The 16,191-nt window shown below is 46.4% G+C and overlaps 1 protein-coding gene across 1 annotated transcript in view; it reads right to left on the bottom strand.

Moving 5' to 3' along the window:
- The window catches only part of PPP1R1B (protein phosphatase 1 regulatory inhibitor subunit 1B), a 49,564-nt gene extending 42,108 nt beyond the window's left edge, over positions 1 to 7,456 (bottom strand). Inside the window, exon 1 of the mRNA XM_030221120.1 lies at positions 7,126 to 7,456. Coding sequence (XP_030076980.1) covers positions 7,126 to 7,206 — 81 coding nt within the window. The 5' untranslated portion in view covers positions 7,207 to 7,456. The remainder of the gene's footprint in view (positions 1 to 7,125) is intronic.
- Positions 7,457 to 16,191: the final 8,735 nt, after the last annotated feature.

Here is a 16,191-nt window from a genome sequence, read left to right as displayed (position 1 = left end):
AATTCAAATCATAGCGCCTCACCTTGACCTCGCTCCGTGTGAAAGAAACGCAGCAGCAGCAGTCTGCAGATCGCCTCCCTTCGGGCCTTCCCTGTTATGAGTAGGCTTGACTACTGTAATTCTCTCTTGGTTGGACTGAGTAAATCCAGCCTTCAGCGCCTATAATTGGTGCAAAATACAGCTGCCCATTTAATAACAGGGTCTAAGAGATCTGATCACCTTACTCCAGTGTTGTACCAATTACACTGCCTGTCTATGGCAGCGCATACTAGTTTCCAAATCATATCATTTGGGACGTCCAGTCTACCTTTGTAGCAAGCTAATAAAATATACTTCTCAGCAAGAACTTCACTCATCACAAAAAAGTGTTCTGCATCTCCTGGGTCTTGATGTCAAGAAAAAGAGCATTTTCATATGACGGACCTTCTCTTTAGAACTCCTTGCTAGAAAAATTTCATAATCTTTCGTAAACTTTTAAAAACGTGGATGTTTCTATAACATTTTAACTGATCTGTTATAGATTTTATTTTATTTTTATTTTTGTTCAGGAGTGAATATACTTGAATGTATGGGCTAGGACTTTCCTATTGATTAAAAGTGTTTTTTTTTCCTGTTATTGTTATTATATATTTTTAACTGTTAACCACCTAGATCTGGTAAAGCTTGGTGGTCTATAAAGTTTTAATAAAACATAAACATTTAAACTATAAATTTTAAACAGCTTTGACACTGTGGTATATATGCAGTGTATAAAATTATTAAATCCAATCCAATCTAAGCTATTTTGCAATATTGGCTGTACCTGGTTAACATCTTGGCACTGTTTTTTTTTTTTTAATTTGTAGTCATGACCTTGATAAAGAATCCTCAAAATAAAGCTGTGCTGGGCATTTTGCATCTCTAAGATAATAAAGTTTTTAACTTTTCCTATCGTCTACACTGGATCCTCTTTTTTGGTGTTGTTAACCTCCTGGCACTGCCAACATCTGGATATTCAGTGTCGGTGCCCGAATAGGGGCTGGCACCGAATATCTGGATTTAATTTAGCTCAAGGTGGTCAGTGTTTGAAGAAATACTGATCACTGCCAGCTGAATATTAGACCTTAAAGATTCTATGTGTATTAATATATTTAATTTAACAGAGCTTAATTATATGCTACTTTAACCAACATCTACCTCAATTATCCCTCTTCCCTACCTCCAGGAAAACCATTAGTATAGTTAAAACTGATACCACAGAGAATGAAAATTTTGATTTTTACAATATGTATCTCAAGACTAATCTGAGGTATCTCAGTTCACTGTGACACAGGTAATAACGTGGTAGGATTGGATCTTCAGTGCAATGTGTCTGGGTGCCTACATTACTCCTTTATGCAGCACTCATGCGCATGCACACGTGAACACGCACACGCACACACACACATTCTCCCTCTTTCTCTCCTCCATGTCCCCTGGATATGTCTCTCCCTCCGCTCACCTCCTACTGACATCCCTTACTGGCACCAGTACAAGCAAACCTTTTCCAGAGATGGGAAGGTGGTAGAACTTGAAGAATGATGTCAGGAAGTACCTTTTTCACGGAGAGGGTGGTAGATACCTGGAATGCCCTCCCGTGGAGGTGGTGGAAATGAAAACGATAACGGAATTAAAAATGTGTGGGATAAGCAGCATAAAATGTATTGAGCTTTTTTGGGATCTTGCCAGGTATTTGTGACCTGGATTGGCTATTGTTGGAAACAGGATGCTGGGTTTGATGGACCTTTGGTCTGCCCCAGAGTGGCAATACTTATGTACTTAAATACAAAGGAATCCAGTATGGAAGAAATGGAACCAAAGACGTTTAGCAGTGATTAGAAGCAAAGCCAGAGCTGGGCAGAATTCTACGGTCTGTGCCCTGGTTGCGGCTGGCCAGCTTCAGCTTCAGTAGCTGGAGAACAAGGCCAGTGCCGGGAAGACTTCTACAGTCTGTGCCCTGATCGCGGCTGGCCAGATTTGGATGGGCTGGAGTGGGGCTTTGATGACAACTTAGAAGTTGGGCAGACATCTGTGGTCTGTGCCCTGAAAATGCCAAGGTCAAATCAAGATCAAGTATACATATGTAGTATGACATCATACTGTACCTTATGCTATGCATTTATCTTGGGCAGGCTGGATGGACCGTACAGGTCTTTATCTGCCGTCATCTACTATGTCACTCACGCTTTTCACACAGGAACACTACCCTCCCAGTTTGTGACTTTTCAAACCTTTTCATTTCTCAGATGTTGTAGTGTTTCCGCCATATAGTTTGGAAATACTTGTACCCTACTCCTTTCATACAGCATATTGATGCCAAAAAGACCCTGTGACATCAATACGCCGGGAGTCCATAAGAAGCAGAGCCCAGAATTGCATTTTAGGCAGTCCCCACTATGCTAAGCTTCCTGTGGCAAGGAGTGAAGATTTGTGCACTGTTGGTCTTCATTGCAAGAATCTCTCCCACTTATCACTTTGGTTCCTATTCCTGCCAACTGCTCCAGTTCCTATCTTTAAATAAATTCTCACATCCCACCTCTTCCGATCCTGGACCGATGTCACAATGCTGCAGGTGTGGTGTCACAAACACCAAATAATGGCTTCAAGGTAGGATGGAGCTTGGAGGGGAGGGGGAGAGCACTTTGCAAAGCATAGATTATGCCAAGTGAAGGGAGTACAGCCGGCATAACCACTAGCAGAAGACGAGGTCTGTGTACAAACGCTCCCTTGTCTCCTTCTCTGAAAGTTGCTTTTAAGCCCTTCCTTGTGAAAGAAGGAAATCTTTGTTCAGTGTGGGAGTAACCAAGAATTTATATTTACCTAGGTAACATTAAGAGGCCCAAGGACTTTATTTCTGTCAGAATCCAGGGTGGCTGGGGAATGGCACTGAGAAACAGAGCCTGTCATCTGTAGAACTGGAGGGCTCAGGGGGTGGGCACCGGGATATGCCTCTAGGCAGGGCCACCGACAGACTGAACCGGGCCCGGAGCAGGGCCGCCATCCCCCCCCCCCCCCCCGGATTGCTGCCACCCCCCACCACCGCTGCCCCCACTCAAATCACTGCTACAAATTGAAATACCTTGGCTGGTGAGGATCCTGAGGCCCCGCCAGCAGAAGACGTCTTCCTCCAGCTCTGCTCTTCTGCTGATTGCCTGCCCCTAAGGCTGCTTTTTCTCTCAGGGCATGCTCGGTTTCAAAACTGAGCATGCACGCCTGAGAGGAAAAGCAGCCACTCAGTTGGTGGGAAGAGCAGCGCTGGAGGAAGACCTGCAGTGTCTGTTCCTCTGAGTCCTCCCCAGCCTCCAAGGGGGGCTCTGGCTATGGTGCTAGAGTTTTCTCTCTCCTGCTCCTGTCGGGACGCGATCACTCAGGTCCCATCAGGAGCAGGAGACAGAGAGACCCCGGTGCTGGGCCCCCCTTGGAGGCCCGGGACCAGGGAATTTTGCCTCCCCTGCCTCTATGACTGGAGGGCTCAGGGGAATGGCACAGGGATGCAGAGCCTGTCATCTCTAGGTGATGGAGACAGAAAATGGATAGTATAAAAAGCAAAACTTAAATGACCGCGTGTTGGTGTGTCAAGTGGTGTTTAGATGGCTGTTAAGAACTGTGGCCAGTGCTGGGCAAACGTCTATGGTCTGTCTCCCGTATACGGTAAGACAGTTTAGGATAGGCTGGAAAGGGCTTTAATGGCAACTCCAGTAGTTGAAATGTAAGCTCAGTGCCAGGCAGACTTCTATGGTCTATGTCCCAGAAATGGCAAAGGAAAACCAGGATCAAGTATTTTATACCGCATTCATTGTTGGTTGAATAATGAATTGATCATGAGTGTGACTGTTGGGCAGACTGGATTGACTGTTCTTTATCTTCCATCATCTACTATGTTACTATTTTTTTGGCAATGTAGGGCAAGAGCATTTATATCCGCTCTATGGCTGGTGTTGGTGGTTGCTCTACATTATAAGCACATAGAATAGGCTTCAGATAGGTCGAATGCTAGCACAGCTGCAAAAGTTCATGTGTATGATGTAGGTAGCCACAGCACTAATAAATAGGCATGAATTATAGGATTTAACTGTGCACCCTCCGTGCATGCCCATCTTCAAATTACGCACCATCAAGCACCATCATATTGGCATTTATGTGCTGGTGTCCTCTTTATCAAATTCTGTCACCTCTAGGACTGACGTTTTCCTCTCCCTCAGATATCAGTGATATTGAATGTTTTCCCTCATTAGGAAAAGGGGTTGTTTACAGACTCTGAAATACTAAAATTAATATAGGTAGAAAAACCGTCTCAATCTCACTGCGGGTGAGAGAGAAAAGATCCAACTAGCTACTTTTCCTTTAAGAATCTGAAAACCAGGGGATTTCGGTAATGAGATTAGGCCAGGAAAGAAAAGAATCAAGCTCACAGGAGCTCAGAACAGGTCACTCTCCCCTCCCCTTCCTTTGTGGAACATTTAGACACTTTTTCCATAAGTGTGTATGTGTCCTTCTGGAAAAGAAAATATTTCAGCAAAATGTATCGTACATTTTAGAGGACAGAAAGAGCAGACAGACACATGTAAACATATAGCGAGGACACTAGACAGGCACCCTGTATCTGGGTCTCCGTCGTGTCTTCTCACATGTAATATCCACAGAAAATCGTGTACGTGGGTGGCACATACATACCTCCTTTTCACAGAGAATGCTGCTGCCCCTGAAAATGGGAATCCAGCAATGTGATCAGTCTTCATCAGGGCCAGCAATATGTGTGTGGGGGGAGGGGGAGGGTAGGGATGCAGCAAGCAGAGCAATTGCCCTGGACATTCAAACTACAGGGAGCAGTGAGTGGCAAAATTCAGGCCACAGACACATCACAAAGAATCAGCATGGGGCCAATGACACAGGTGGGCTAGGTAACAGGAGCCCAGGAAGGTGAAGGGACAGGGCCACCAGAGGGTCTGGGAGCATGCACACAAACGAGGTGAGGGCTGAGGAGCTAGGGCGGGGGCGTAGCCAGATACCCAATTTTGGGTGGGCCTGGGCCCAAGATGGGTGGGCAGAAGAACCTCCCTATCCCACAAGTGATTTGGTATCTTCCTCTCTCACCTGCATGCCATAGGGTCTCTCAAACATCTCCCCTCCCCCATATACCATTTAAATAGCAGATTTTCACCAGCAGCGAGCAGCAACTAATACACACTGCTCATGTTGGCCCTAAAGCCTTCCCACTGATGCAACTTCCTGTTTCCGCATAGGCAGGAATACGGCAGAGAGAAGGCTGTGGGGCCAGTGCGAGCAGTATGTATCAGTCTCTGCTTGCTGCAGGCAAAGATCTGCTATTGACAAGGTATGCAAGAAGGACAGTTGGGAGTTTTCAGCTGGTGGGACTTGGGGATCCCTGCCAGCCACATCATAGGTGTACTGCTAATGGGTGGGCCTGAACACAAAGTGGGTGGGCCAGGGCCCACCCGGGCCCACCCTTGGCTACGCCACTGAGCTAGGGATGGGTATGAGAGAGAAAACACTGGAAGCAGAAGGAGTCAAAGAAGAGGACCCAGGAAGGGTCATGGGAGGGGAAGGAGGACAAGAGGTTGAGCAATCAGAAATGGGCTGTGGGGACACAAGAAGAAAAGTACTCAAGAAGGGGCTGTTGAGGGAGGCCAGCAGGAGAAAGAACTCTCAAGAAGGGGCCATGGAAGGACAGGAGAGAGAGAAATCAAGATGGGGCTAACAGGGACAGGGCAGAAGCCAAAGCACTTGAGAAAGAGCCATAGTGGAAGTGGTTGGAGAGAGAGTGCCCAAGAATGAGCCATAGGGGTGAGGGGAGGAGTGGACAGAGAGCTCCCACCTCCCAAGGTTCTGCCCTGAGCCTCACTATGTCTAAATCCATCTCTGTGTATCACAGACAGTTTGAAATGGTACTGGAGTAAAGGACTAGCCTATTCATTTATGTACTGGAATTTATTAACTCAGTGGTTAGAGCAGTAGGATGAGAACCTGAACAGCCAGGATTCAAATCCTGTCTCTGCCACTAACACTCCTTGTGATCTTGAGCAAGTCACTTTATCTCCCACTGCCTCAGGTTCCCACTTAGAGTGCAAACTCTTGGGCAGGGTATTGCACCTAAATACCTATCACCACCACAGATCACTCTACAGCTGTTTTACAGGAACCCAAAAGAGCAGCACATGGACCCACAACAGAACCAAAGCAGCAGCACAGGAACCCAGCAGAGGAGCACGTGGACCCATAACGGAACAAAGGTAGCAGCGCATGGACCCATTCCAGGAACTCATCTGTCAACTTAAGAATTTTTCGGAATTCCAGTGCTCAGTAGATTGCACTAAATTACATACCTAGAACACACCAGGGAGAGCTACCAGGCTCTGTATCATACATGTGTCTTACATGGTATACGAAAGCGATTCTATAAATGGGTGTCTAGCAGTACGCGTTACTCGTGTGTGTCATTGGTGCTGATAATTAACAGAGACACGTGAATATGCACTAAGCACTATTCCATAAGGCAGCGCCTAATTGCAAGGAGGTGCACACATGGGCGGAGCATGGGGGGCCCTGGGCGTTGCACTAGACAATGTGAATACTATCATTTGCACTGATTGATTGGTGCATCCAGGCATAGCCACTTACACCCACAGTTTGCCCACTTGTAACAGCCACTGACCCAGCATAATTGATCACAGCTATCTTTTGGTGGGCCAAAGCAGGTTTGCATTAGTATTCTGTACCAGCTTAGGCATTCCTAAGTGCCGTTATAGCACTGGCGCCATGTGCTCCATTGTGGCACCTACTTCTCGGTGCCAAATTCTAGAACTGCCCCCTATGTGTAATGAATTAAACTTCATTACTTGTACAGATCAGCTGAAAAACCCAACAAGACCCTACAAAAGACAAATCAGAGTGCCATCCCGATGCTCCTTCTCCCATCAGTCACTCACTCCATAGACTCCCTCTCCCATCGTTCACCTCCATACTAGCCACCCTCCATCTCCTGGCTTCATCTGCTCCCCACCCCTTCCAAGTCTCCTTCTCCCACCTTCTGGATCAGGTAAGCTTTCCAGTGTTTTAGTCCTGAGAAGGGAAATGTTACTTTCTCACCATCTCTACTGCTCCAGGATCCAGTTGGCTTGGGGGAGCTGGCATGGCAAAGTGGATCTTCTTCCTGTCCTTGGACTCCATCCTTTCTTCTTCTCTCTGGACCTTCTGCTGAGATTTCTAGCTGCTCAGGTTCACATCTGTCAGTGGGAGACAGACCCCAGGCTCTGCCTCTCTTCTCTAGAGCCTAGAATCTCTCTCTCTCTCTCTCTCTGTCCCTCTCAGAAATGTGAAAGGCTGGATCCTAGACCTAAGGCTCTGCAGAAGACAGGGTCGAGCAGGAAGTTCTGGCTTCTCCGGGCTTTGGCAGGCGCTAGTTCACATTGCTGGCGCTTCTCTTACTGGCAGGAAAGAGCCCTTCGCTAGGTAGGAAAAAGAAGCAGTGAGGGGAGGAGGGGAATGAGGGAGGAGAGGAGCAGGGGATCTCCTGCTGCCTCACTGAATAATTAATTCAGATCAACCAGGGAAACAAGTTCTGTTAATGAAGCTCTGGGGCACAATAAATACCAACATTCCCAGTGAAAACACCTCTAGTCCCTACATTAAGGAGTTCAGAGCGAGGGGGGGAGGGGGCTTTAGCTGTCATGGCTTTCTGTGCGTGCAACAGCTGAAACTTTGGGCGCAGACTGAGCTAAACAGAGCTAGTGAAATATGCAGTGTGAATGTGGAACAGGTATGACTGCAGTGTGACTCCACAAATGTGCATGTGGTCGACAGCTACTCAGCCCCCCTGATCCTGTCTCCCACATAATATGCTGGTTCCATCTCTCACCCACCGGAGGCTTCGGGGTCAGTCTCCTGTTTTTCCTCAAGTTTCACGGGGTGCTGGGAACGGAACAAGCATTTCTGACAGACACAGGATTGAGGTTAGGCTCAAAGTCATATATCAGAGAAGTATTGTAGAGCTGATTTTGGCACGGGTGTGGGGGCTGGCTAGTGTGTTTGCAGTCCTGTTGGTCTCTGGGAGCAGTTCTGGGTAAGTAGTAAGCGAACTGTCTCTGGTCTGACGTGATGATGATACGGGGGCAGAGACAGGCTTTTGAGTTACAGGAGGTGGGAGCAGGAGCCCAGCTGTGCAAGACTCAGAGGAAACACAGCCCAGGACTATGAGGTATCAAAGCAGGGGAAAATATCATTTCTTGCACTGAACAAAGGACAGGGGAAATTTAAAAAAATGTTTATGCCTACCCCCTGTTTATCACACACATTCTGGTATCTGGTATCACTTGCTATTGCGCTATGGAGGCCCCTCCATGCCTCCCTTCCCTCCATGGCTGTGCCAATGCATCCCCCCACACACCGCAGCATTCCTGCTATTCCAGCACTGAGACCCTTTGCCCTCCCCTCACATTGCTCTTCCGCAGGCCAATGCTCAGAAAACTCCTGCAGTAAGCCAACAGCGCAGAAACCATACTGCCGGAACAGCGCAGGACCTAAGGGGATCTTTTACTAAGCTGCTGTGGGCGTAGCTACGTGGGGCCATGGGGGCCTGGGCCCCCCAGATTTGGCCCTGGCCCCCGCCGACCCTTTCAAACCCCCCTTCCCGCCGCCATCGGGTACCTTTGCTGGCAGGGGTCCCCAACCCCTGCCAGCCAAAGTCCTCTTCAGCCGGTCTGTGGGCCGGCACGTTGCTGCAGCTGATGTGGAAGCCTAGGATTCTGTTTCTGTGTGAGTCGTCCTGACGTCCTGCACGTTCAATGCCGAGTCATCCATTATAGTCCTATGGGTGTCTTGTGTTTACCGACAGCTGATTTCTACCGCGAGTTAAAAATGCTACCATGGCTTAGTAAAAGACCCCCCCCCCCCCCCCCAGCTTGCCAATGCTCAAAGGAAATGATATTCAAATAATAGGCATGCTGTAAAAGCTTGGCACACATGCAGATGTGTTTCGCAGTAAGCGAAGCTCCTGTGCACATGCGCCTGGCAAACCCTAAAGTGAAGCACTCATTAGCACCTGTTTTTTTGCACCTTTAAAAATAAGCATTTCCATTTTTAAAAACTTGGAAGGCTTATATTTGAACGCAAGAAACAGGCGCCAATGTGTGCTTTCACTTTGGGGTTTGCTCTGACTCGCACGCATTCGTTTCTCACTACAGCGCTTCGGGGCTTGCACGGGCTTCCAAATTAAATAAAAATCAACAGATTTAAAAGAAAGAATCGTGAGAAATCCTCTGTTTAAACTGCTCCGAGCTGGTGTTATTTTTTTTCAGCAGTTAGGAAATGGCCTCATTAACATCCATTTGACTGCATTAGCATGCTATTTGTGCTAAGCTTTGGTGCGCTCGTCTCCCGTGCTAGAGCCTAGCATTCTGCGCTTGATAATGCGGGCACTAGTTTGGTACTAATCACCTCAAGCACCTGCGTTTAGTTCTGAGCATCAGGCCCACCGGTGCAATTCTCTGCTCTACAGCACCCCCTGCTACTCCAGCCTCGAGACCCTTCCTCCTGTGCTGCTTTTCCAGTGCACCTCACCTCTGCCCTGCAGCCCCCCTTGCTATTCCAGTCCTGAGACCCCCCCACACACTCAGCTCTGTCAGTGCACCTCTCTGATAATAGTCTTTGATTTTTGATGTGGGTGGTGTTGCTAAGCAACACACTTCAAGGAAATTACTTTAACATAACTTTTTTTCCTTTGATAAAGAAGTGGAGTCTGAATCTTTGGAGCTCTGTGTAACATTATGATGGCTGCAGGAGGGGGCAGTTGAATCTTGGCCACAGGAAATGGCTGTTGGAAAGTGGCAACCTGCTTTCTCTGTGGCTAGAGCTCATCTCTTTGACACCTCGTGTTTAATGTCTCAGTACTGGAAAGGCAGGGTGTGCTTCAGGGCAGGAATGAGGTGCACTGGCAGAGCTATGAAGAGTAAGGGGACCAATGCTAAAATAGTAGGATAATTCTAATTGAGTTGTAGTGAACATAGTAACATAGTAGATGACGGCAGAAAAAGACCTGCATGGTCCACCAGTCTGCCCAACAAGATAAACTCATATGTGCTACTTTTTGTGTATACCTTACCTTGATTTGTATCTGTCATTTTCAGGGTACAGACCGTATAAGTCTACCCAGCACCATCCCCGCCTCCCAACCACCAGCCCCGCCTCCCACCACCGGCTCTGGCACAGACCATATAAGTCTGCCCAGCACCATCCCCGCCTCCCAACCACCAGCCCCACCTCCCACCATCGGCTCTGGAACAGACCGTATAAGTCTGCCCAGCACTATCCCAACCACCAGCCCCGCCTCCCACCACCGGCTATGCCACCCAATCTCAGGTTAAGCTTCTGAAGATCCATTCCCTCGGAACAGGATTCCTTTATGTTTATCCCACGCATGTTTGAATTCCGTTACCGTTTTCCTCTCCACCACCTCCCGTGGGAGGGCATTCCAAGCATCCACCACTCTCTCCATGAAAAAATACTTCCTGACATTTTTCTTGAGTCTGCCCCCCTTCAATCTCATTTCATGCCCTCTAGTCCCTCGACAAGTGCTCTCCTACAAAAAAGATGGAGAATGAAACTAAGGCTGTGACATCATCCTATAAGAGACCTTGTGCAGTCCTGAAACCAGCCAGTATTACTACTATTGTCAAAGCATGATGTAAGAACCATCTCCTAAAACCCAGAAGTAAACATTCCAGCAAAATACAAATTTGTCAACTCCAGACCCATAATTGGAATAGGAACAAAACAAACAAAAAAAATCCTCCCAGAACTCTGAATTCACTTTAACTTCTTCCGCTCTCCCGTCCACAAAGAGAACAAAATATTTACATATATACAATAGTTACATTATTTTCAAAAGCCTAAATGAAGCATCCTTAAGCCATCATCACAGAATTCATATGATTTTTAACATTCAGATCCTTCTGCCTGGTTACCCCAGAATCCTCCCCAGATTTGTGGGTCATTGCATTCTGTTTCCCATTCCCTAATTTCAAGAACTGTGCTCACAATGGATGACAGTGTTGCCAGGGCATACTAAACCAGCCAAATTTTGTGCTTTAGAAATGTGGTCATTAACTACAGAAGGGCGTTATGCAGCTGGTGGCAGTCAGTGGTTCTTTAAATGGGGGCTGCTGGTGGATGAATTATATTTAGTGCCAGTCTCTATCAGGGTACCAGCACTGAAGATGGGGTCTGGAGTGGCCACTGGGAGGTTCCCAGGCATTGCCAATATATAGTGGTGGTACCCAGTAGCTTCCCTATGAATTTAGGGCAACCTTTTTGCTGTATTCAGTTAACTGGATAGTTATCCGGGTACCATGGCTGAACATTGACAATTCCTAGTAACTCCCCACCTCCGCCCTGGCATTAACCAGATAGTACTCAAACACTGGGTATTCTACCAGATCCGTTTCTTTATATATCAATTAGTATAGTTACTCAGAAACCAAGGTATTATTTGTCCATATAAATCAAAACTTTAAAAAATTTTTTTGAACTTAACCAGATAGTGCCATGGTGGTCAAACAGGATAAATCCAAGAAGACAGGAGGAGCCTCCACGGAGAGTCAAAGCAAAACAGCAAAAGTAGAGGCTGACAAATGCGCAAACCAATAGGGAGATATTAATATTCTGAATAAACTGTTTTTTGATATTATCTCCCTTGGTCAAACAGGATATTCAGTGGCACTATCCGGTTATGTCTGTTATAAAAAGTAGACCGATACACATATATAAAAAAACAAAGAAATAATTTATTCAAACCAAGATAAAAGCAGTACTGCTTTTATCTTGGTTTGAATAAATTATTTCTTTGTTTTTTTTATATATGTGTATCGGTCTACTTTTTATAACAGACTTTTATGTAGCAAGTAGACTGTTGCCTTTTGTGTTTTTCTTTTTAACTATCCGGTTATGTGCCATGACCTGGTCAGTGCTAGTTAACTGGGTAGAAGCCTCTTTTCTGGTTAACTAGCGCTGAATATCGACCCCAGGGTGTAGGCTCATCACGAGGGCCAGGATTAAGAGCCTTTTTTATCAAGCTGCATGGCAATGCTGATGGAACCCATTCAAAGTGAATGGACTTTGTCTGCATTACAGCATCAAGAGCCTCTAGCAAGGCTTCATAAAAGAGGCCTCAAGCCTTTGGTTGGCTCTAAGCAAACTAGTGAATCAGATCCCCAACATTATATAAATGCATTTTAAACTTCCCACAATTGCTGCTCATGTGGTTCTGGCTACAGAACAAACCCATCAGAGGAGGAAGCAGAGGGTAAGAAACACTTAATCATCCTGTTGGCTAGAGGACATTGCATAGGGGGTAGAAAGAACAGACAGATCTCCGTGGGCAGCTGTAGCTCTGGTTTCCACAGTCCCTCACTTCTAGTATAAGTTTACATTTATTCATTTGACCTAGAATGAGAGCCACTGAATTAATATATCTTAGAGAGCCCCTTCTAAAAACTCAGACCCTAGGCACATGACTTAGTTTGCTTATTCCCTTAATCCTGCCCTACTCATCGTGGCTTACTGGACTCAGGACTGTAGCCCAATTTCATATATTCTATCTAGGTAATTAGTACCTCAATTTATACCTAATCGGTTTGTGACCTCTACCCACAATCAGGTGTTCATAAGAAAAGCCATGTTGAGTCAGACCAAGATCCCTTGAGCCCAACATCCTGTCTGGGTTACATGTACCTATTTGATTCCATAAACTTGATCTAGTTTTGCATTATACTCCCAAGGACACTGAAGCAAGGCCAGGCCCTCACAGAATGACCGCCTGAGAATGAAGTCCAACAACTTTCTTCTGGAGAGTGATGTCACGTCTTCTACCATGATATGCCAGGATGCTATCTAATTGTACAAGAACCTGAACGTAGGACAGGAAACAACCTTGTACTCTCAAGGGTACTGTCCTCTATCCTTCTGTACATGCTGGGATTAACAGCACGACCCATCTGGATAAAGGGAGCTGCCACTGACAGAACTCAAAGATTGAACTAAACATTCAATGGCATGCAAAAGTACAGAGTTTTAAACACCTCCCCTTATTTTTTGGCATACATACAATGTTCCTCCACAACCTTTGGATTTTACACCCCCAGAGCATTTCAAAGAACGGGCTGTTCAGCCTGATTATCAAGTTCTGTGGCACTGGAAATACAAAAAACAGATACAGAAACAAAGATAACAGAAGAGTCTTAATAATGGCAGTTTTAACAGAGAATAAGTGTATCATATGTTTCCATCCCCTCTATCATTTTGGTTGCTCTTCTTTGAACCTTTTCTAATTCCGCTATATCTTTTTTGAAATACATAGTAACATAGTAGATGACGGCAGAAAATGACCTGCACGGTCCATCCAGTCTGCCCAACAAGACAACTCATATGTGCTACTTTTTGTGTATACCCTACTTTGATTTGTACCTGTGCTCTTCAGGGCACAGACCGTATAAGTCTGCCCAGCACTATCCCCGCCTCCCAACCACCAGCCCCGCCTCCCACCACCGGCTCTGGCACAGACCGTATAAGTCTGCCCAGCACTATCCCCGCCTCCCACCACCAGCTCTGGCACAGACCGTATAAGTCTGCTCAGCACTATCCCCGCCTCCCAACCACCAGCCCCGCCTCCCAACCACCAGCTCTAGCACAGACCGTATAAGTCTACCCAGCACTATCCCCGCCTCCCAACCACCAGCCCCGCCTCCCAACCACTGGCTCTAGCACAGATCATATAAGTCTGCCCAGCACTATCCCCGCCTCCCAACCACCAGCCCCGCTTCCCACCACCGGCTCTGGCACAGACCGTATAAGTCTGCCCAGCACTATCCCCGCCTCCCAACCACCAGCCCCGCCTCCCAACCACCGGCTCTGATACAGACCGTATAAGTCTGCCCAGCACTATCCCCGCCTCCCAACCACCAGCCCCGCCTCCCGATCTTGACTAAGCTCCTGAGGATCCATTCCTTCTGCACAGGATTCCTTTATGCTTATCCCACGTATGTTTGAAATACAGTGACCAGAATTGAATGCAATTGGTGAGATCACACCATGGAGCGATACAGAGGCATTATAATATTTTTGGTCTTATTTTGCATCCCTCTCCTAATAATTCCTAGCATCCTGTTTGCTTTTTTGGCTGCCGCCGCACACTGGGCAGATTTCAGCGTATTGTCTACAATGATACCTAGGTCTTTTTCTTGAGTGTTGACTCTTAAAGTGGACCCTAGCATCAGATAACTGTGATTTGGATTATTCTTCCGAATGTGCATCACTTTGCATTTCTCCACATTAAATTTAATCTGCCATTTTGATGCCCAGTTTTCCAGTTTCTTAAGGTCTTTCTGCAAGTTTTCACAATCTAAATGTTTTGACAACTTTGAATAGTTTTGTGCCATCTGCAAATTTAATCACCTCACTCATCATTCCGATTTCCAGATCATTTATAAATGTTATATAGCACCAGTCCCAGTAAAGATCCCTGCAACACTCCACTATTCACCTTCCTCCATTGAGAAAAATGGCCATTTAACCCTACCCTCTGTTTTCTGTCCAATAACCAATTTCTAAGCCACAGAAAGACATTGCCTCTTATCCCATGACTTTTTAATTTTTTCAGGAGTCTTTCATGAGGAATTTTGTAAACAAAAAGCTTTCTGAAAATCTAGATACACTACATCAACTGGCTCACCTTTATCCACATATTTATTCATGCCTTCAAAGAAATGAAGCAAATCGATGAAGCAAGACCTCCCTTGGCTGAATCCATGTTGACTTTGTCCCATTAAACCACATTTGTCTACGTGTTCTGTAACTTTATTCTTTATAATAGTTTCCACTATTTTGCCTGGCCATCTCCCACAGGACTCTCTAAGTCCTTGCAAGTGATGCCATCTACAACCTCAACATCTTATTAGCACCTGTAGCTTTCTTCTCTTCTGTGTGGTCAGGAATCTCACCCCTCCCCCACAATGATCTTATGCTTTGAACTGCCCTTAATAATAGCTTCCCAGTAAGGTATCTAGAGTTGTGCCTCCTGCTCCGTGCAAGTTACATCCCTCTATGCCTTGTTCAAAGGTCATTTAAATTTTGCATCCTCTTTCTATATAGGGAACTTCTGTGTTTATCTTACATGTTTTTGAATTCTGCCATTGCTTTTTGTCCCCACCACTTCCCCCGGGAGGGCATACCAGGCATCCACCACCCTTTCCATGAAAAGTATTTCCTGATGTTACCCTTAAGTTTATCTCCTTGCAACCTCAATTCATGTTCTCTTGTTCTACTCTGTCCCCATCTCTGAAAAAAATTGTTTGTATATTATTATCTGTCAAGTATTTAAATGTCTGCATCATATCTCTCTTGCCCCCCCTCCTTTCTTCTAGTGTAAATATTTTGAGTTCTTCAAATCTTTTCTTATACCTCTTTTGTCACAAACCCCAGGGCCACCGAAAGACTGAGACGGGTCCGGGGCAAGGCCACCCCCAGCCAGCCGCCCCAGCCCCCTCCCCCAAGGACTGCCACTGCCCCGCCCTGCCCCCACCTCCACCTCTGCCTCCCCCAATCGCTACTGCTGTCACCTCCCTCTCCTGCTCCCAGGCTGCCAGCGCCGCAGTCCCCACCTACCTTCCCTCAGCTCCTTTCTGTCTGCCATTTGACCCCCTTCATTAAAAAAAAAAAATCTCAAAATTAGCAGTGCAGCGCCTTCTGTGTGAAAGCGGCAGATCGCCTCAGGCGGGCCTTTCCTCACTGTGTCCCACCCTAGCGGAAATAGGAAGTTACATCAAAGGAGGGCAGGACACAGTGCGGGAAGGCCCGCCTGAGGTGATCTGCTGCTTTTATACAGAAGGCGCTGTGCTGCCGATTTCAAGATTTTTTTTTAAATGCAGGGGGCCAAATGGCAGACAGAAGTTATGCCTCTCTCTAAAAGGTCCTCAGACACTATCACCCCAAGCCCCGTCTCTTGGTCTGTGCATATCAGCTTCTTGCCTCCTATCACATACAGCTCCTTTGGATATCTATACCTCAGTGCATCGCTCTACACTTTTTCACATTTTGCCAAATATTAGACCATTTACATTTTTGTGGATCACTTCTCATGTTGTCTACTTCATCTGCAAAAAGATA

This window comes from Microcaecilia unicolor, chromosome 12 (assembly GCF_901765095.1).
Source record: "Microcaecilia unicolor chromosome 12, aMicUni1.1, whole genome shotgun sequence".
NCBI classification, from domain to species: domain Eukaryota; kingdom Metazoa; phylum Chordata; class Amphibia; order Gymnophiona; family Siphonopidae; genus Microcaecilia; species Microcaecilia unicolor.
This window is presented reverse-complemented; position numbering and strand designations above follow the sequence as displayed.